This window comes from Entelurus aequoreus, linkage group LG01 (genome assembly GCF_033978785.1).
Source record: "Entelurus aequoreus isolate RoL-2023_Sb linkage group LG01, RoL_Eaeq_v1.1, whole genome shotgun sequence".
NCBI lineage: Eukaryota > Metazoa > Chordata > Actinopteri > Syngnathiformes > Syngnathidae > Entelurus > Entelurus aequoreus.
In genome coordinates this window covers 29,197,386-29,216,471 of record NC_084731.1, presented here as the reverse complement: position 1 = coordinate 29,216,471, position 19,086 = coordinate 29,197,386, and the positions used below count along the sequence as shown (strand labels likewise).

At 38.3% G+C, this 19,086-nt stretch overlaps 1 protein-coding gene across 1 annotated transcript; it reads right to left on the bottom strand.

The window, feature by feature from the left end:
• Positions 1-15,768: 15,768 nt before the first annotated feature.
• On the bottom strand, positions 15,769-18,500 carry LOC133650134 (piggyBac transposable element-derived protein 4-like). Its single transcript, XM_062047018.1, has one exon. The coding sequence runs from the start codon at positions 17,749-17,751 to the stop codon at positions 16,060-16,062; it is 1,692 nt and encodes a 563-aa protein (XP_061903002.1). The 5' UTR covers positions 17,752-18,500; the 3' UTR covers positions 15,769-16,059.
• Between the last annotated feature and the right edge of the window lie 586 nt (positions 18,501-19,086).

The following is a 19,086-nucleotide window of genomic DNA, read 5'->3' as shown; positions in this document are numbered from 1 at the left end:
GAATGTTTAAGATGGACAAAACCTTTTTAAGCACAAAATAAACACGGAGAAAAGTCTGCAACAGTCAGCGATAGAGCGGACAGCAAACAAATGAGAAGCCTTTGGTGGTGTTTCTTTCTGTAATTAGAATGATTTATATGTTTAAATCACTACTGTAATTTCACAATGAGCTCTGAGTATGTGCTTTTACTGCCATTTAGTGTCCTTTTTAAGTATATGTTATATAAACTGAGTAAAACATCAACACAATGTTTGTTTTCCAATTTGTGTTGAAATCGTGTGCTTTTATAGGTTAACGTGACAAGGAACAACTAAAACACTGATAAGAAATGTATACAATTTAAAGTTGGTTCAAAGATTTTGAAAATAATATTGTTATAATCTTTATTAGTGGTGTTTCATTTTGTTTGTGTGGAAATACGGGAATTCAGTTACATGTTCATGTTAACAAAAACAGTTTTTAAAAAAAACATGTACCTACATTATTGTAAATCTGTTAGTCTTTTTGTATAATGTGCTATAAATGTGCTTAAAGTGCTTGGGTGAAAAGAAAACTTCTTCCTGCAAAGTTTATTTGTGTCTTCTCCTTCAATGCAAATGGATAAAATTGCGTTAACATCAGATTAATATGATTATGGGTTGATCTGCTTTCACACTTTCCTTTTAGCAGCCCATAATATTACTAATAACTGCTTATTTTTGCTTTCAGTTACGCAATATCCTATGTATGTGAGTGGTACAGTCAGACATTGATCAAATTATCCCTTCAATTTCAGACTTTTGATTGGTAACTGGCAGCTATACAGCTTTGAGAAGTAGATTTTAAAGACAAAAATGTATGCTGTCTACAATAAAAAATGGCAATTTATATCCATGAAGGTCAGTCAATCAATAGTTGGTATTAAAAAAAGGAGAACAAAACAAGATGTTGCTTTGTCGGATTATTCTGTGAATAATTTATGTTTGCTTGTAAAGTTCTGACCTTTTCAAGTAAATTTGGAATCTTTAAATCACCTTGACTCAATGAGTGCTTGCTTCCTAGATTTAGCATGAGGCATTTGCCAGTTATGTTGCTTACTCTTTGAAAACTAAAATAATGCTATTTGGTAACAGTAGAAAAGAAAGTCAAACACAAATACAAATAGACGGAGTAGACATTGAAAGGGTAAAAGAAAACACATTTTTGGGTGTAATAATAGATGATAAAATGAATTGGAAATACCATGTAAAAATTATACAGCATAAAGTAGCAAGAAACACTTCAATAATAAACAAAGCAAAGCATGTTCTAGGCCAAAAATCACTTCATATTCTTTACTGCTCACTAGTGTTACCATATCTGAGTTATTGTGCAGAAATATAGGGAAATAACTACAAATGTACACTTCATTCACTAACTGTGTTACAAAAAAAGATCAATTAGAATAATAATAATGTTGTATATAGAGAACATACAAACCCTATATTTATTCAATCAAAAATATTGAAATTCAACGATTTGGTGCATTTGCAAACAGCTAAAATGATGTAAAATGATGTACAAAGCAAACTTTAACCTGCTACCCAAGAATGTACAACAATTCTTCTCAACAAAAGAGGAGAAATAGAACCTTAGAGGAAAATCTAATTTAAAACATTTGTATGCTCGTACAACACTTAAAACCTTTAGTATATCAGTTTGAGGAATTAGATTATGGAATGGATTAAGCAAATAAATCAAACAAAGCACAAATATGATTCAGTTTAAGAGACATTTCAAACTACAAGTGTTCACAAAGTACACAGAACACGAATTATGATGAACATCTTGAACCCTTCTATATATATATATATATATATATATATATATATATATATATATATATATATATATATATATATATATATATATATATATATATATATATATATATATATATATACACATATATATGTATATGTGTGTGTATATATGTCTGTGTGTATATATATATATGTGTATATTTGTGTGTATATATACAGTATATATTATTTATTTATATATATATATGTATGTATATATATATATATATATATATATATATATATATATATATATATATATATATATATATATATATATATATATATATATATACAGTATATATATATTTATATATACTGTATGTGTATATATACTGTATGTATATATATATGTATGAATATATTCAACATAAAATGTTGCCATTTGTCCATTGTGCACGATTCAGCACCATGGACAGCACCCTGCATGTCATACTGCAAGAGTCCTTGAGTTGGTGCAGCAGTTATATAAAACCTGATACATCAGACCTGGGCATTCTGCGGCCCGCGGGCCGCATCCGGCCCTTTGTACGTCCCTGTCCGGCCCGCGTGAGGCCAATTATAAATTACAAAATAAATTTAAAAAATAATCTATTTCGAGTGTGCAATACAACGATGCTGCTTTTGTTTTGAAAAGCGTTATTTGTATTACTTCCGTGCGGACGTATGCTCGTGCGCGCAGCGGCAATCACAAATACAAAATAAATTTAAAAAAAACATCTTTGTCGTGCGTGCAATACAACTGTGCTGCTTTTATTTTGAAAAGTGTTATATGTGCGTATGTCCTGTGAGGGAAGGCGCACAGCGACAAGTGATGCCCGGTTATCCCCGAGACGCTAAAAAGAGAAAAGTTGATGACGAATGGCGTGTTTTAAAAAAGACATGGACTGCCAAGTAAAGGTAAAGCCGTGTGCTTATTTGTGGTACACACGTTGCTGTCTTTAAAGAATATAGTGTAACGACCTGCTGAAGTAGATGTTGTCTTCTTGTGTTGTGTAAATGAGAAGTGAGGAGACTTGCGTGTGGAAGGAACGAGATATGTTGAGCTGTGTTAGTATAGCATGCTCAATAAAAGTTTAAAAAGTGCGTCAGACTTCGTGTGCACTTCTTCTGGACGCTACAATTGGTGTCAGAAGTAAAACTTTGCGCATACTGCGCTGCTTGTGTGCTACGTCATCAGGAGGTACGTGCCACGTAAGGAGCTCGCCGCAAAGAGAGAGAGAGAGGCAGAGAGAGAGAGAGAGAGAGAGAGAGAGAGAGAGAGAGAGAGAGAGAGAGAGAGAGAGCGTTTACAGGTGCAGCCACGCTGCTTGCCACGGGGGGAATTCCGCCCTCAATGAAGACTCCCAGGTTTGATGGCAAGGCGAACTGGGAGGCATTTCATCCCACTTGTGACATCAATTGTAGCGTCCAGAAGAAGTGCACACCAAGTCTGATGCTCTTTTTAAACTTTTATTGAGCAACCTATACTAATACAGCTCAACTTATCTCGTTCTTTCCAAAAGGAAAACCAATCCTCACTCCTCATTTCCGCAACAGCAACGCTTCTTCCTTCTTCGCCAATCACCTTACAGACGTGCTATGTTCACAACAAAGAGGATGCAGGATGAAGTGACAGAAATTGAAATTTTTGTATTGTAATATACATCAGGAAGTGTTGTGTAAGAAAGTGTTAAAAATAAAACCATCAAAAGCCATCTGCTTTTGTATAAAGATAAGTTAGGTTAAATGAAAATATTATTATTATCTATCTTACGGTATATTAAAAATAATTTGAGCAAAATTTAATTGAAATATTGTCGGTGTGGCCCTCCAGCAGTGCTCGGGTTGCTCATGCGGCCCCCGGTAAAAATTAATTGCCCACCCCTGTGATACATACTAGTTTCATTATTTCTTTTCCATGCCTTTTTAATTATTCTTTAATTACCTTGTTACAGTTTAAATGCTCCTTGTCTGAGCGTCTGAAAGCATTGCAAGACAAAGCCTGATTGTAATGGGCCGATTTGTCTGATAATTGTTTGTTCATCTTGTCTTATTGTGAATCATCACCCTCATTATTGTTGTTATTTCCATTACTATTATTACAATAAGCCATGCAAATCCACATCCTGCCGGTGACATCAGTCCTGGCTCGTCTTTAAATAGTATTTATATTTACTCATTGTGTGCCAGTACTAAAACTACTTGCTAATAATTATTGAACTCGATGGTTAGGCTGGAAAAATACCTTCTTTACTTGCATGTTGTGTTGATTTAAGAATCTGAAATTGCGAATTTCATTTGACATAGGGATGTTACGATTACCAGTATTAATGATAAACCATTGTTACATTTCAGACGGTTACTATTACTGTTTTAAATTTTAATTATCGTAAAAACGAGATGGATTACCACACTTTACTGAGAAGCAGCTAGCACAAAAATTGCTATCTAGCTTCAATGTTAACATGAATACGGGACACAGTAATGTATTTCATGATTCCAACGTGTAACAGCCCACACGTGCGCAAACATGACAACTTCCTGCTGTGTTCCTACAGTTTTCTGACTTTACTGAAAATATTTAAAAAATAACAAAGCAAGTGCATTCACATTATTTGGATAAGCGAAAATTAATTTCAAATAATGGAGATCTTCAGTTATTACCATGAAATGCAGGCATATTTAGTCACAGCAATGTGACCAATATGTCACCGGAGTAAAGTTAATATAAAAATGGCAGGTTCAAATTTGAATAATGAAAAAAGTGGATGTTTCAAAATTGTTAACTATTTATTTTTAAGGTATCCACATTTTTTCCACTCAGGGGCCGCAGAATGAAAAAAACAACAAGGAAATAACAGCCGTTTTTCCGGCTGGCTGAAATATTGTGTAAATGACTTTATAAAATGTTGTGGTTGAGTCCTCGGTTACAAAATAATTAGCAGGCTAAATATATTACTTTTTATAAATAAACAGAGAAGGTTAAAACATTGCCATGCAGCAATATGCAAACCATTATTTTGTAAAACATGTAATGTACAGAATATCAGAAGCATTTATTCAGGTACAAATATCACAGATCTTATTACCAAAACATATTTGACAATCGAAGCAAAATCGGAACAGTCCACATTTTATGTTATCAATGCGTGAAACTGGCATCCAAACATGGTGCAGCTCCTTCTCTGAATGCAAGTGCTCCTAAAGCAGGAATACGAATTCTGTATTTCTACAAAATACAAAATCTGGCAAGACACCAGGTATCCATCCATCCATTTTCTACCGCTTGTCCCTTACGGGGTGGCGGGGGGTGCTGGAGCCTATCTCAGCTGTATTCGGGCGGAAAGCGGGGTACACCCTGGACAAGTTGCCACCTCATAGTAATTTTTAAAATGTATTTTCATTTAAAGTGTGTTTATGTCCTTTTTGTGTTTAAAAGAGCATAATGTTTAAAACACATTATCCATCCATCCATTTTCTACCGATTGTCCCTTACAGGGACGCGGGGGGGTGCTGGAGCCTATCTCAGATGCATTCGGGCGGAAAGCGGGGTACACTCTGGACAAGTTGCCACCTCATAGTAATTGTTTTAATTTATTTTCATTAAAAGTGTGTTAATGTCCTTTTTGTGTTTAAAGAGCATAATGTTTAAAACACATTACATTAAAGCAAATCACTTGTCCAGGCATAGTGTTAAAACTTGAAAATGATCCGTCTAGGTCAGTGGTCCCCAACCACCGGGCCGTGGGACAGATTTTCAAGCGTTGACCACCCAGCTACAAAAAGGTTAGGATCCACTGGTCTACCGTACACTTATTAAAAATGAAAAATAATATTTTATATTATATTAATTATCTGCGGTTAATCGCGATTAATTTTGAGTTAACTATGAACAATGTGATTGTCGCAATTACATTTTTTAATCTTTGACAGCCCTAAAAAATAAAAACAAAAAACATACAGTATGTCACGCTCATTAAACTAACACATGTTGTGTTATCGATGCGTGAAACTGGTATCTAAACATGATGTAGCTCCTTCTCTGAATGCAAGTGCTCCTAAATCAGGAATACAAATTCTGTATTTCTACAAAATCTGGCTAGACACCTGGTCATTTTTTAAATGTATTTTCATTAAAAGTGTGTCTATGTCCTTTTTGTGTTGACCTGTTTAAAAGAGCATAATGTTTAAAACACATTTCATTAAAGCAAATTAAATGTCCTGTCATAGTGTTAAAACTTGAAAATGATCTGACTAGGGTACACTTGCTAAAGATGAAAAATAATGTTTTATATTATATTAATTATCTGCGGTTAATTGCGATACATTTTGAGTTAATTATGAACAATGCAATTATCGCAATTACATGTTTTAATCGTTTGACAGCCCTAAACAAAAATTTAAAAAATACACATATTTCACGCTTATTAAACTAACTTCAAAAATAACTAGATTTTTATGTTTCTATGGTGAGAAAATACATTAAGTTTGGGGTTTTTCTACAGCACAGCTTTATTTCTAAACTGCACACACACAAAAACAACATTGTGTGTCGGTCAGGTCATCAATAAAAAAAAGTGTGTTTATGTTCCAAAGCATCCAAGAGCTTGTATTGAGGTGTGGGCGCCTCATGCAAATGAGCCATGCTGGATAGGTGAAAAGACGTCCTGGAGTTGATATAAACCCCGAGTGTGACGCTCGCAGGACAGATAAGACCCTGTTTGTGTTTCCCCTCTACTGTGGTAAGCTAAAATTGACTGCCACTATCTAAAGCTCCTTGCGATTAGCTGACGAGCCAGAGAGTTCATGCTGCAAAGACTAATTAGGTTCATTAACCTGCACTCAAGATAAAAACAATTCCTTTCATGTAAATGAAATGCTGATTTTGCCCATCCTTGAGCACCCCAACCCACAACCATACCCCAGCTGTCTAGTCTCATTCTTCTCCAGATTTAATATTGTAGCATTTCCCTGGCCTGACACTGTTTCTAACTGCTCTCCCTGTTTTGATTGGTTTTAAAGTCTTTGTGTTGGAAATTTACAGAACCGAAATGAACATAGAGCGTGGCAAGTGTTTCACTGTTTCCTCTGACTCTTGACCATATTGCAATAAAGCTGTACTACACCATAGTTGCCTTGATTTTGTGGATTATTTTTAAACCTAAAAACACTCGGTTTGTTTACTTCCATTGTGCAAGTAGGTGGTTACCATTTATAACCTGCATGAGGAGCCATTGCATTCACTAAATGACATGTCTTTTTAAAAATAAAAAATAAAAAAAATAGCTGCCATGTGGTGTAATTTGTAAATAAAAACAAAATACAATGATTTACAAATCCTTTTCAACTTATATTCAATCGAATGGACTGCAAAGACAAGATGTTTAATGTTCGAACTGAGAAACTTTTTTTTTTGTGCAAATAATCATCAAATTAGAATTTAATGGCAGCAACACATTGCAAAAAAGTTAGCACAGGGGCATTTGTACCACTGTGTTACATGGCCTTTCCTTTTAACAACACTCAGTAAACGTTTGGGAACTGAGGAGACCAATTTTTGAAGCTTTTCAAGTGGAATTCTTTCCCATTCTTGCTTGATGTACAGCTTAAGTTGTTCAACAGTCCGTGGTCTCTGTTGTGGTATTTTAGGCTTCATAATGTGCCACACATTTTCAATGGGAGACAGGTCTGGACTACAGACAGGCCAGTCTAGTACCCACACTCTTTTACTATGAAACCATGCTGTTGTAACACGTGGCTTGGCATTGTCTTGCTAAAATAAGCAGGGGCGTCCATGGTAACATTACTTGGATGGCAACATATGTTGCTCCAAAACCTGTATGTACCTTTCGGCATTAATGGTGCCTTCACAGATGTGTAAGTTACCCATGTCTTGGGCACTAATACACCCCCATACCATTACAGATGCTGGCTTTTGAACTTTGCGCCTATAACAATCCGGATGGTTCTTATCCTCTTTGTTCTGGAAGACACGGCATCCACAGTTTCCAAAAACAATTTGAAATGTGGACTCGTCAGACCACAGAACACTTTTCCACTTTGTATCAGTCCATCTTAGATGAGTTCGGGCCCAGTTAGCCGGCGGCGTTTCTGGGTGTTGTTGATAAATGGCTTTCGCTTTGCATAGGAGAGTTTTAACTTGCACTTAGAGATGTAGCGACCAACTGTAGTTACTGACAGTGGTTTTCTGAAGTGTTCTAGAGCCCATGTGGTGATATCTTTTACAGGCTGATGTCGCTTTTTGATGAGGCCGCCTGAGGGATCGAAGGTCACAGGCATTTAATGTTGGTTTTCAGCCTCGCTGCTTACTTGCAGTGATTTCTCCAGATTATCTGAACCTTTTGATGATAATACGGACCGTAGATGGTGAAATCCCTAAATTCCTTGCAATAGGTGGTTGAGAAATTATGTTCTTAAACGGCTTGTTCACAAAGTGGTGACCCTCGTCCCATCCTTATTTGTGAATGACTGAGCAATTTCTAAAATAAGCTAATAAGCTAATATTTGCATAAAATAACAAAGTATTCCAGTTAGAACGTTAAGTATCTTGTCTTTGCAGTCTATTCAATTAAATATAGGTTGAAAAGGATTTGCAAATCATTGTATTCTGTTTTTATTTACGATTTACACAACGTGCCAACTTCACTGGTTTTGGGTTTTGTACGTTCTTTCAAAGAACCTCTCTAATGTTGACAACATTGGCACTTATTCCATAGTTCTGTACCTAAAAATGACGTATACAGATTAAATATTCCCCCAAAATGAACATAGTAGTGATTTTAGGGTTGTTTTGTGATGAGTTCCAGAACATTTTGGACCGCCCACTTTTAGCTCCAGTATGCTAACGTTCATATTTCGAAGTGTGTGTTTTGGTAGCATCTTTATCCAGAATCACGATATTTTCACGCAGAATTTGAAGAAATGATCAAAAATGTCTGCCATATACATTATTGCAGGTTATTGCAATCCAACTAAAGAAGGGATCATTTCCAAATGATGGGAATGTGAGGAAAGTATGTACTTCTCCAGTTAAAATGACTCGATTTACAGCGATCATTTTGATGATTCTGACTTCAAAGAAGAAGAGTTTTGATAAAAAAAAAAAACGTTTAAAGGACTCAAGCCAAATGTGATTCTGAAAATTAGGAGCACCCTCGAGGGCAGAAAGCCTGAGTCAGAGAGAGAAGAGCAGACCTGGCGCTCTAAACAAGAGAAAAAGAAGGTAAGCTGCTCAAATTCTATTGTGTGTCCTCTTCTACTGATGTTTTCCTCAAGATGATTGATGAAATGCTGAAAGAGCATGAGGAAACATGTCTATGGTGTCTATGGAAGAGTAGGAAAGTCCGGAAATATAATTTTTTTCCCCATAAAGTTAATCGTAATCTGTTTCATGGTGACTTTCTGGATGATTTTTAGTATTATTTCTGTTATTAGGACCCGAGGACAAATAGTGCAAGGGCCCCCGAATATTATTGTATTCATGACTTATCGAAAACTAGCGAGAAGCGATTATATATGACTCGAACTACATGCCAAGTGCATTCACATGGGCATGACAAATCTTGGCCCCGCCCACTTCCAATCAGGCAAAGAGGAGGGAAAGTGCATGGTACTGTACTTGAGCGCAGATCGGAGCACTCACACTATCCAAACCACATACCACGTGTTGTTTGTGAACTTGGAGAAAGCCTTCTGTCGGGGGGGGGGGGGGGGGGGGGGGAACCGGATTACGCGACCTACGCTTCTTACTATGGTCTACAATCAGAGTGGGAGACTGATGATCAATCAGTTATTCGACGAACACTCTACTGCTTGAGCCGAGCCTCTTCCTGTGTCGCAGGGTCAAAACGCATGTTGCAAGTGGCACTCTGGGCCAATACGTAAATAAATTGTGCTTCCACGTTGCAAATCATCAAACGACATTATCATCAGCGGCATAGTGATGATTGGCGACTGTGACTAGTAGAAGTAACATTTATGTAAGAGTTGCAATTTAATTGCACTTTTGATTCTGAAAGGTACCGTATTTTCCGGACTATAAGGCGCACTTCAAATATTTTATTTTCTCAAAACTCAACAGTGCGCCTTATAACCTAATGTATGCCTAATGTACGGCATAGTTCTGGTTTTGCTTACCGACCTCGAAGCTATTTTATTTGGTACATGGTGGAATGATAAGTGTGACCAGTAGATGGCAGTCACACATAAGAGATATGTGTACACTGCGATATAATGGCAGTCACACACAAGAGATACTTGTAGACTGCAATATGACTCAAGTAAACAACACTAACATTTTATATGTTCCATTGAAAATATAGAACATTACACACGGCGCTCAAAAATCTATAAAAATGTTTTAGTACGACTTTGGTAAGTTATGAAGCTGCACCACTTGATGGATTATACTGTGCTTCAATATATGAGTATTATTATGGTGTGTGTATAAGGTAAGACATATTATCTGGCGTTTTCCATCCATCCGTCTTCAACCGCTTATCCAGAATCATGTCGCGGGGACAACAGCTCCAGCAGAGACCCCCAGACTTCCAACTCCAGAGCAACATTAGCAACTTCCTCCTGGGGGATCCCGATGCGTTCCCAGGCCAGAGAGGAGATGTAATCCCCCCATCTGGTCCGTGGCCCGCCCCGGGGTCTCCTCCCAGTGGGACGTGCAACGAGATGCCCGAACCACCTAAGCTGGCTCCTTTCACAATATTAAGCAAAAGTAACTTTTCTTACCTTCTGGTACCTGCTGATCTGTATTTGGGATCTGCATAAGTCCTGAAAATGTGCGCGTCTCCGCCTTTGTAGTCCGTGGCGACACCTTAGTCGATAAGCTTCTTCTTTTTCGCTATCTTCTTGTTAAAAATTCCCTGTTGTGGAGCAAAGGGCTTTTACATCGCTTTCCCCGCAACCGGGAAAGAAGACAAGTATGGAAGGTGAAGACTCGCCACCAACACTGGAAAGCCAACGATTACAGCGTTTTGTGCAAGGTGAAGACACGACACAACGTCTGCGTTTTGTTCAGGAGAGAACACACAGAAGCTAATACAAATAATAACAGAAAAAATTTACAAATTCAAGAATTGGTTTGACTAAACAGACTATCTTTGAATCTCAGTAAAACAAAAATAATGCAATTCGGTAACAGTAGAGGAAAAAGTCAAACACAAATACAAATAGACGGAGTAGCTTGAAAAAGTAAAATACACCACATTTTGGGTGTAATAATAGATGAGAAAATGAACCGGAAATATCATTAAAAAATATACAACATAAAGCGGCAAAAAATCAATAATGAAAAAAAAAAACTAAATATGTTGTGAACCAAACATCACTCCATATTCTCTATTGCTCGCCAGTGTTACAATATCTGAATTATTGTGCAGAAATATGGGGAAATACGTACAAAAGTACAATTACTCATTTAGCATGTTACACAAAAGAAAGATGAATTAGAATAATACATAATGAGCAGTGGTGGGTCGTGCCTTTCCCACCTAGGCCTTCAGTGATGTCCGACTTCAATGATTACCTCTCAAAATACCATATTTTATGTCACCACATGACCATTGCTGGAGAAACACTATACAGAAACACATTTACTGGGCATTGAAACACATCAACAGTGAACAAAACGGGTTATTTTCTGTCACATTTAAAAATCAATAAATCAGCAATTAAAACATATCTCATGTGGTACTGTCAAAATTAAAATTACAAAAAACATATAGTATTTGAACTTATAATTTGTAGGACCCATTCGACGCCGTATAAGCCAGTGGTGCCGCTCGTTGTGTGGTGGGCATTTCCCCATTTTATCGCCAGGACAGCTGAGTTCGCTTCCGGGGTTGGCCGACATGGTCTCACAAGATGTAGTTTCTCTTTAAATATCCTTCTTGAAAATGGCCTTGTAAATATATGTGTTGTCTTGTCTCATCATAAAAGATGCAGACGAGGCGTGTTGGCTGAGTTCTTAAAGTTTACTCCACAGCGTGCTCATCGAAAACATCCATGGCTACATTCAACACTGCGCATGCTCTTCACTACTGTGGCATGCTGGGTAATGGAGTTCTTATGTTACCTAGGTCATAACATCACAATATGTATCTGCCTTAGGCCATCTAGAAGGCCTTACTGACAACAACTTGTGATCTGATTGGCTATCGCAATTGTCTATCAACTCTATGTCCCCTTTTATTTACAGTGCATCGACGCCCGCATTGTTGATTCTGAAGGCCTCGGGCAGATTTCGTACAGCATGGCCACATAAGCTAGCTGAATTCTGATAAAAACTCTATAACCTAAAAACAACAGCACCGGAAGGAGCATAATATGACATGAAGAGAATATGAATACTTTTAGATATTTAGGGAAAGTAAATTAAAAATTAATTTTATCTTTAATTATGATCATGATTTTTGGTTATGTTAGGCCAGCAGAGAAAGCCTTGCTGGTCCTGACGGCACACCACTGATAATACAGTAGTTACAAATACAATGGAGGGAGCTGTCAATACGTGGACCTTGGGGTGTTGTGTTTTCCTGGAATGCAAAGGAAAGTTGGCGCGGGCAAGGCGTGAAGGTAAGGACATGTTTATTTTTACACTAACAAAAAGCACAAACGAAAAGCGTGCACAAGGCGGAAGTACAAAAACTTGGCTAATGAAACAAAAACTTGCACAAAGGCAAAAACTATAAACATGAAATATACAACACTTACTGTGGCATGAAAAAACGTGCAGGGAACAATGGCTTGGAATGAAAGGTAGCAGAGGTAGTAAGGATAATGTCACCAGCACGATCAACAGAAAAAGACAGGCTTAAATAACAGTGACATGATTAGTGACAGGTGCGCGAGTGCAAAGCCTGAGACAGGTGCGTGACATGACAGGTGAAAACTAATGGGTTGTCATGGAAACAAAAACAATGGAGCATAAACAGAAACTAAAGAGTCATAACTAAACAAAACAAAACATGATCCAAAAGACATGACGGGAGCCACCACAGTTGACATACTTCACACAAAAGTCATAATTTCTCTGTGATTGTTGGTCCACAGCTAATGAAGATTTTGGCAAAATGAAGGTAATACGTTATTATTTTGGTCGTTCTGTGTATTTTTCTATGTTTATTGCTCTGTTGGGTGTGTGTTAGAGTGCCCGCTGGTCACAAAACACTGCAGAAATGTAGCAGCAGGGTCCCAAAATTATACTTTCACGAAATAAAAGCATGATTTATTGTAAGTTTATGAGCTGGAGTATGTTTAGAACTACTGTATGTATAGGCATATTATTTTGATTCATTTCGTCAGAAAATATAACGTCAAAACGACATCAATTGCGAGCGTCCGCGTCCTTGGTAGCTGTCATGGCGCCTGTGGATGAATCATGCTTCAGATATACAAGCAACCTTCACACTCTAACTGCCACTTACAGTACAAGAGATATGTTCTTCACAGTACAGCATACTGAAAACTGTCAATTATGATAAGGATGTTTGATTTAAATGATAAGTATCGCATGTGACTTGTCTCTTTAAATTTTTTGCTGCTGCGTAAATTGTGACATATTGGAGGTGGCGTCTTTACAAGACCGTAGGGCAGGGGTGTCAAACGTATCGTGAGTTTGCGGAGTATAAAAATGAGCCGAAATTTTTGAATGAAAGAAACTGCTAATCTAAATGTGTCCACTAGATGGTGCAATAGCAATTATTTGTATCTTTGTAGATATGTAAAAAAAACAAAAAACTACATGATCTTTAAGTACCAGTCGAGGAAAATGAGCAAACTACATAAATAACATCCTGAAATTTGATTTTGACATAATTTTTTTTTATAGACTTAGACTTAGACTTAGACAAACTTTATTGATCCACGAGGGAAATTGTTCCAGACAGTAGCTCAGTTACAATGATAGAAAGTGTAAGGATGGAAAGGACAATGCAGGTATAAATAGACTAAATATAGCGATATAAAATATAATATATATACGTAATATTTACATAATAAATGTACAGTATATTATATATACTGATATATTATATTATATTATGTCTATATCATATAGACAAAATATAACAATTACCATGTACAATATTACAGTATATGTGACAGCTGCAGCATAAAATAGAGAGAAAATCTAACAGAAAATAGACATTAAAAACAAAGAGAAGTAGCTAACATAGAAGGTGTCAGGTAATAGACAGATATCATTTATCTATCTATCTTGATAGATTGAAAATTAACACCAATGAGTTGACTGATGAACATTATCACATAGTTTATTTAGAAAGTATAAACAATGACAAATAAAAATAGAATACTATTAACCGCAACATGTAAGTGTAAAAAAAAAAAAAAAAAAACCCAAACATTATGATTTGTACATTTTCAGAATGTACTTGTTCTATTTTTAAACCAAGAAAACAATCTGAAGTTGTCTTTATTTTTAAGTTATCGTGCTATCCCCCCACTTGGGAGTAGATTTTTCTCCATGTGGCCCCCCATCTAAAATGAGTTTGACACCCCTGCTGTAGGGTCTTAATAACCTGTCCCGAGCATAATTTATATTTACATTGTATATTGTTCTTTGTTTTCCCTTCCTCTGTGTGTGCAAATAGAAAAAAATAAAACATTTGAAATAAATAAAAAAAACACTCACTTTGCATAAAATGTACCCTTTTCCCCTGCTCTTTAGTGCTCACGGGCTTCATGTCTTTAATAGAAAGTAAATGAGGGCTGACATGATTCGCTTTGTTTGATATTGTTAGGAAATGACGAACTCCGGGGTTTTGACAGAAAGGCACCGCAGGAACCGGTTCAGGCCTGATTGCCCTGTGAAGAGATATCGGCGTTTCAACCAGAGGGGTCCAAGCCCGTCATTATTGACCTTTTCAAACACAGAGGGTGAATACATTGCAGCAGGGCATATATGGGCGCTTTGTTCACGGAAGTGTTAGGACTGCATAAATCAAAGGTTTAAAGATTTTGATATACGGCCTTTAGCATGATAGAAATACCCTTTTGAAACGGGGGAACAGCTGGCAGCCATTTTAGGTAGCCGTGCGGAAAAAAAAAAAGATTAGGTCGACTTGCAAAGAATAGAAGAGTTGGGTTTTTTTTCGGAATGACACCCCTTAGTATGAAACAATGTGACACTAAATATTAACCCTCCTATTGACCTCGATTTTTGCCTACACCATCGTTCCTCAGGGGTCACATAGACCCCAGAGATGTAAAGCTCTATAAGTTGTTGTGTGTGGGAGTAAGACACATGATCCAATTGACTTTTTTGTGCTCCCAAGTCTTCTGAACACAGAGAAGTCAACTCTGAGTCGATCTGACCATCATACACTGAATTATTGTTGTTTGAATACCGTTTGGTGTCAAATTTGACCGTTTTTTATTGATTTTTTGGCACACTACGCCCCCCCCCCCCCAGATAACCTCCCAGTGGTAAACCACTTATTTGTGCTCCTAGGTCCCCTGAACACAAAGAAACAAATTGTGAGTCAATCCAACCATCTTAGACCGAGTTATCGCAGTTTGAATACTGTTAGGCGGCCATCATTGAATGTGACCGAATTGTATTAATTGTATGGTGTTGTTGTTGTTGTTGTTTTTTGCCATTTAGATTGCACTTAGTCAGGCTTCTACCCTAAGACCAGCTATAGCTCTTAGGGTCATGGAAGCACGCAAACCCCCTGACCACGATAAGGTGGCAATCCTCCAGGGGGAAGTTTTTTATAACTTTTTTTTTTTTTCTTTTTTTTTTTCTTTTTTTTTTTTTTCAACAACAACAAATATCTGACCGTTGGCCATTTGGAGTGTCCATTTGAAAATAACAATATTCGTCTCACTCTCCAAGAAAGGGTCAAGCACAAACCCTCTGACCAGGATAAGGTGGCAATCCTCAATGGGGGAAGTTTTTTTATTACTCTTTATATTTTGTATTTTTTTTTTTTTTGTTTTGTTTTTTTTCAACAACAACAAATATCTGACCATTGGCCGGCCATTTGGAGTGTCCATATTTGAAGAAAAAAATAACAAGACAGTAGGCTATTTACCAAAAATATTGTCTTATTTCAAAAAAACTAAAATACTGTAAAAGTCTGCCACTCCTATTTTTTCACAGACTGCAAAAAGTAGCCTAGAGTCTACCTCTCTCAAGAAATGTAAAACAAATGAAAAATGGCAATATTCATCCCCCACTCTCCAAGAAAGGGTAAAGCACTACTGGGCACATGATCCACAACGGATGTGCTCCTTGCAGATGTATTTGCCACATCCCCCACATGTATTAGTTGTCTTGTTATCGTTCCTAGTGGAACAGATCTGGCACCTGCCTCGTTTTTGCCCTCTGGCCACTGGAGGATTGGAGGTGTGTGCCTCCCTCTGAACATCCTCCACTATCACCACAGCAGCCGCTGAGGCTCTTGGTAGGACAACTCTTCGTGCAATTTGGGGTTGCACCAGCGCGTACCCCAGCTGTTCCAGGAACAGCCTCCTCCGGTACAGCTTTTCGCTGTTCCAGCCTTCACTGATCTCCCTCCAAAGCACAAAAGCGTTGTAGGCACTCACATCGATGATGTTGAAGAATACAACAAGGGGCCATCGTGCAGTCATGCGTCGGCAGCTGTACGTACCTGTGACTTTATCCAGGTTGTCAACACCACCCTTTGTGGCATTGTAGTCCAACACCATTTGTGGCTTCTTGTCCTCCCTGGTGCTGAGCTGGGCATCCTTGTGCATCGTACTCATGAGCACAACGTTCTTCCCTTTCTTGGGGCAATACGAAACAGCTGTGGCGTTCTCAGTGAAGGCAAACACTGAGGATGTAGCCTGTCTGTTCTTGATTGCAACAAGCTCAGAGGGAAGCTCTGGCTTGTTCTTGCGGACTGTCCCCAGCATGGTGACTTTCCGCTTTGCGAGTTCTTCACCAAGGGCATAGGAGGTGAAGAAGTTGTCGCACGTTATATTGTGCCCCTCCAGTCCCTCAGCCATGTCCAGGACAACCCTCATGCCCTGATTTTTTTCAGGTGCTTCCCCAGGGGCTTTGCCGGTGTAGACCTGCATATTCCAGGCATAGCTCGACTGGGCATCACATGCTGCCCATATTTTAATGCCGTATTTGGCTGGTTTACTCGGGATGTACTGTCTAAATGGACAGCGGCCACGAAACGCCACCAGACATTCATCCACAGTCACATGGGGGCCTGGGTTGTAAAGCAATGGCAGTTGCTGAACCCACTTGTCCCATACATCCCGGATAGCTGCCAGCTTGTCATGTTCTCTCCGGCCCTGTCTTTTCTCTCTGTCATCGAACCGTAGGACACGAGACATAATATGGAATTTCTTCAGAGACACGGTGGCTGGGAAGATGGCCCTTCCAGTCTCTTTATTCCACAGGCTTTCTGCTGCCTCGCCTTTGGACTTGTACACGCCCCCCAAAATGAGCAACCCGATGTATGCCTGCAAGTCAATTGCATCGATCGGCTTCCAACTGTCCCCAAACACACGACTCCCCTCTAAATTGGTCATCAAGAGTACATGGTTCTCAATTGATGGTGTCATGAGGAGCTCAAATGCAGATTTTATGTCTTGGACACGGCTAATCGCATATCGGGTTGGGCCTGGAACCATTTTGATGACATTACCAGCGCTAAGTCTACCCTGCCGTTGACGTGGGGCAGGGGACCACGACAACTTTCCATTTTTGGACAGGAAAATGTCTGCTGGTGTTCCAGTGTTGACAGGAACTTCAGCATCAAGGGTCTCATCCTCATCAGAGGACGATGCCCCATAATCAGGGTCTTCCACAACATTGTCTTCGATTTCAGACACATTTTCCTCTATGTCTACCTCTTCACTAAAAACCTGATCCAAAACCTCCTGGACAGAGAACGTCTTGTGGTTTGGCATCATCAAACTCAAAACAAGAGAGAGAGAGAGAGAGAGTATATCACAAACAGCAGCAGAGAAATGGTTTAGAAGGCAAACTCGAAACAAGAGAGAGAGAGAGAGTATATCACAAACAGCAGCAGAGAAATGGTTTAGAAGGCAAACTCGAAACAAGAGAGAGAGAGAGAGAGTATATCACAAACAGCAGCAGAGACAGCAGCAGAGAAATGGTTTAGAAGGCTGCTATGCGAGTGCTTTTATATGTTTGCTCCTCCCCCCTCCCCTCCTCCTGTTCTCACACGGCGCGGGAACGGAATGTTTGAACTGTTCCGACATCCCGCCATTCCGACAGAGTATAAATTATAAATTTATTTTCAAGACCATTTATCTCAGTGGTTTCTGCATCAATTACTAATAAAGATCTACTCACTGCTTTTTTCTGTGTTCAGGGGACTTAGGAGCACAAATAAATGGTTTCCTACTGGGATGTTCGAGGTAGAAAAACGCTAAAATGGCCACCAAACGCTACTCAAACCACACTAGTTCAGCATGTAATAGTCAGATAAACTCACAGTGATTGTTCCATTTCATTTCTTGTGTGACACTTATATGGAAAACTGAGTTTATATGTATTTGTACGTTCAGAAATTACGAAAATCACTTTTGGTCACATTCAAGACCAAGCCTAACAGTATTCAAACTGCAATAACTCGGTCTATGATGGTTGGATTGACTCACTATTTGTTTCTTTGTGTTCAGGGGACTTAGGAGCACACATAAGTAATTTCCCACTGGGGGGTATTTGGTGGGGGGGGGTGCAATGTGCCGAAATATCTATGGAAAACTGTCAAAATGGCTGCCAAACGATATTAAACCAACAATAATTCAGTGTATGATGGTCAGATCAACTCACAATTGAATTCTCTGTGTTCAGATCACTTGGGAGCACAAAAAAGTCAATTGGATCATGTGTCTCACTCTAACACACAAAGACTTATAGTGCTTTCCAATCCTGGGGTCTATATGACCCCTGAGGAACGATGGCGTGGTCAAAATGTGTACAGAGAAATGAGAAACAATCATGCAGTTGATTTTATATTTTTCTGTGTCTCCCTGATGGATTAGGAAAAGTCATGAAATATTAGGAAGAAAAACTAATGACAACCATCTTTTTAGAGACTCTCAAAATGCCTTGGGGTCACATTGACCCCAAGGACAACTACTACCGACCACGCAGTCTGATAGTTTATATATCAATGATGAAATCTTAACATTGCAACACATGCCAATACGGCCGGGTTAACTTATAAAGTGCAATTTTAAATTTTCCGGGAAACTTCCGGTTGAAAACGTCTATGT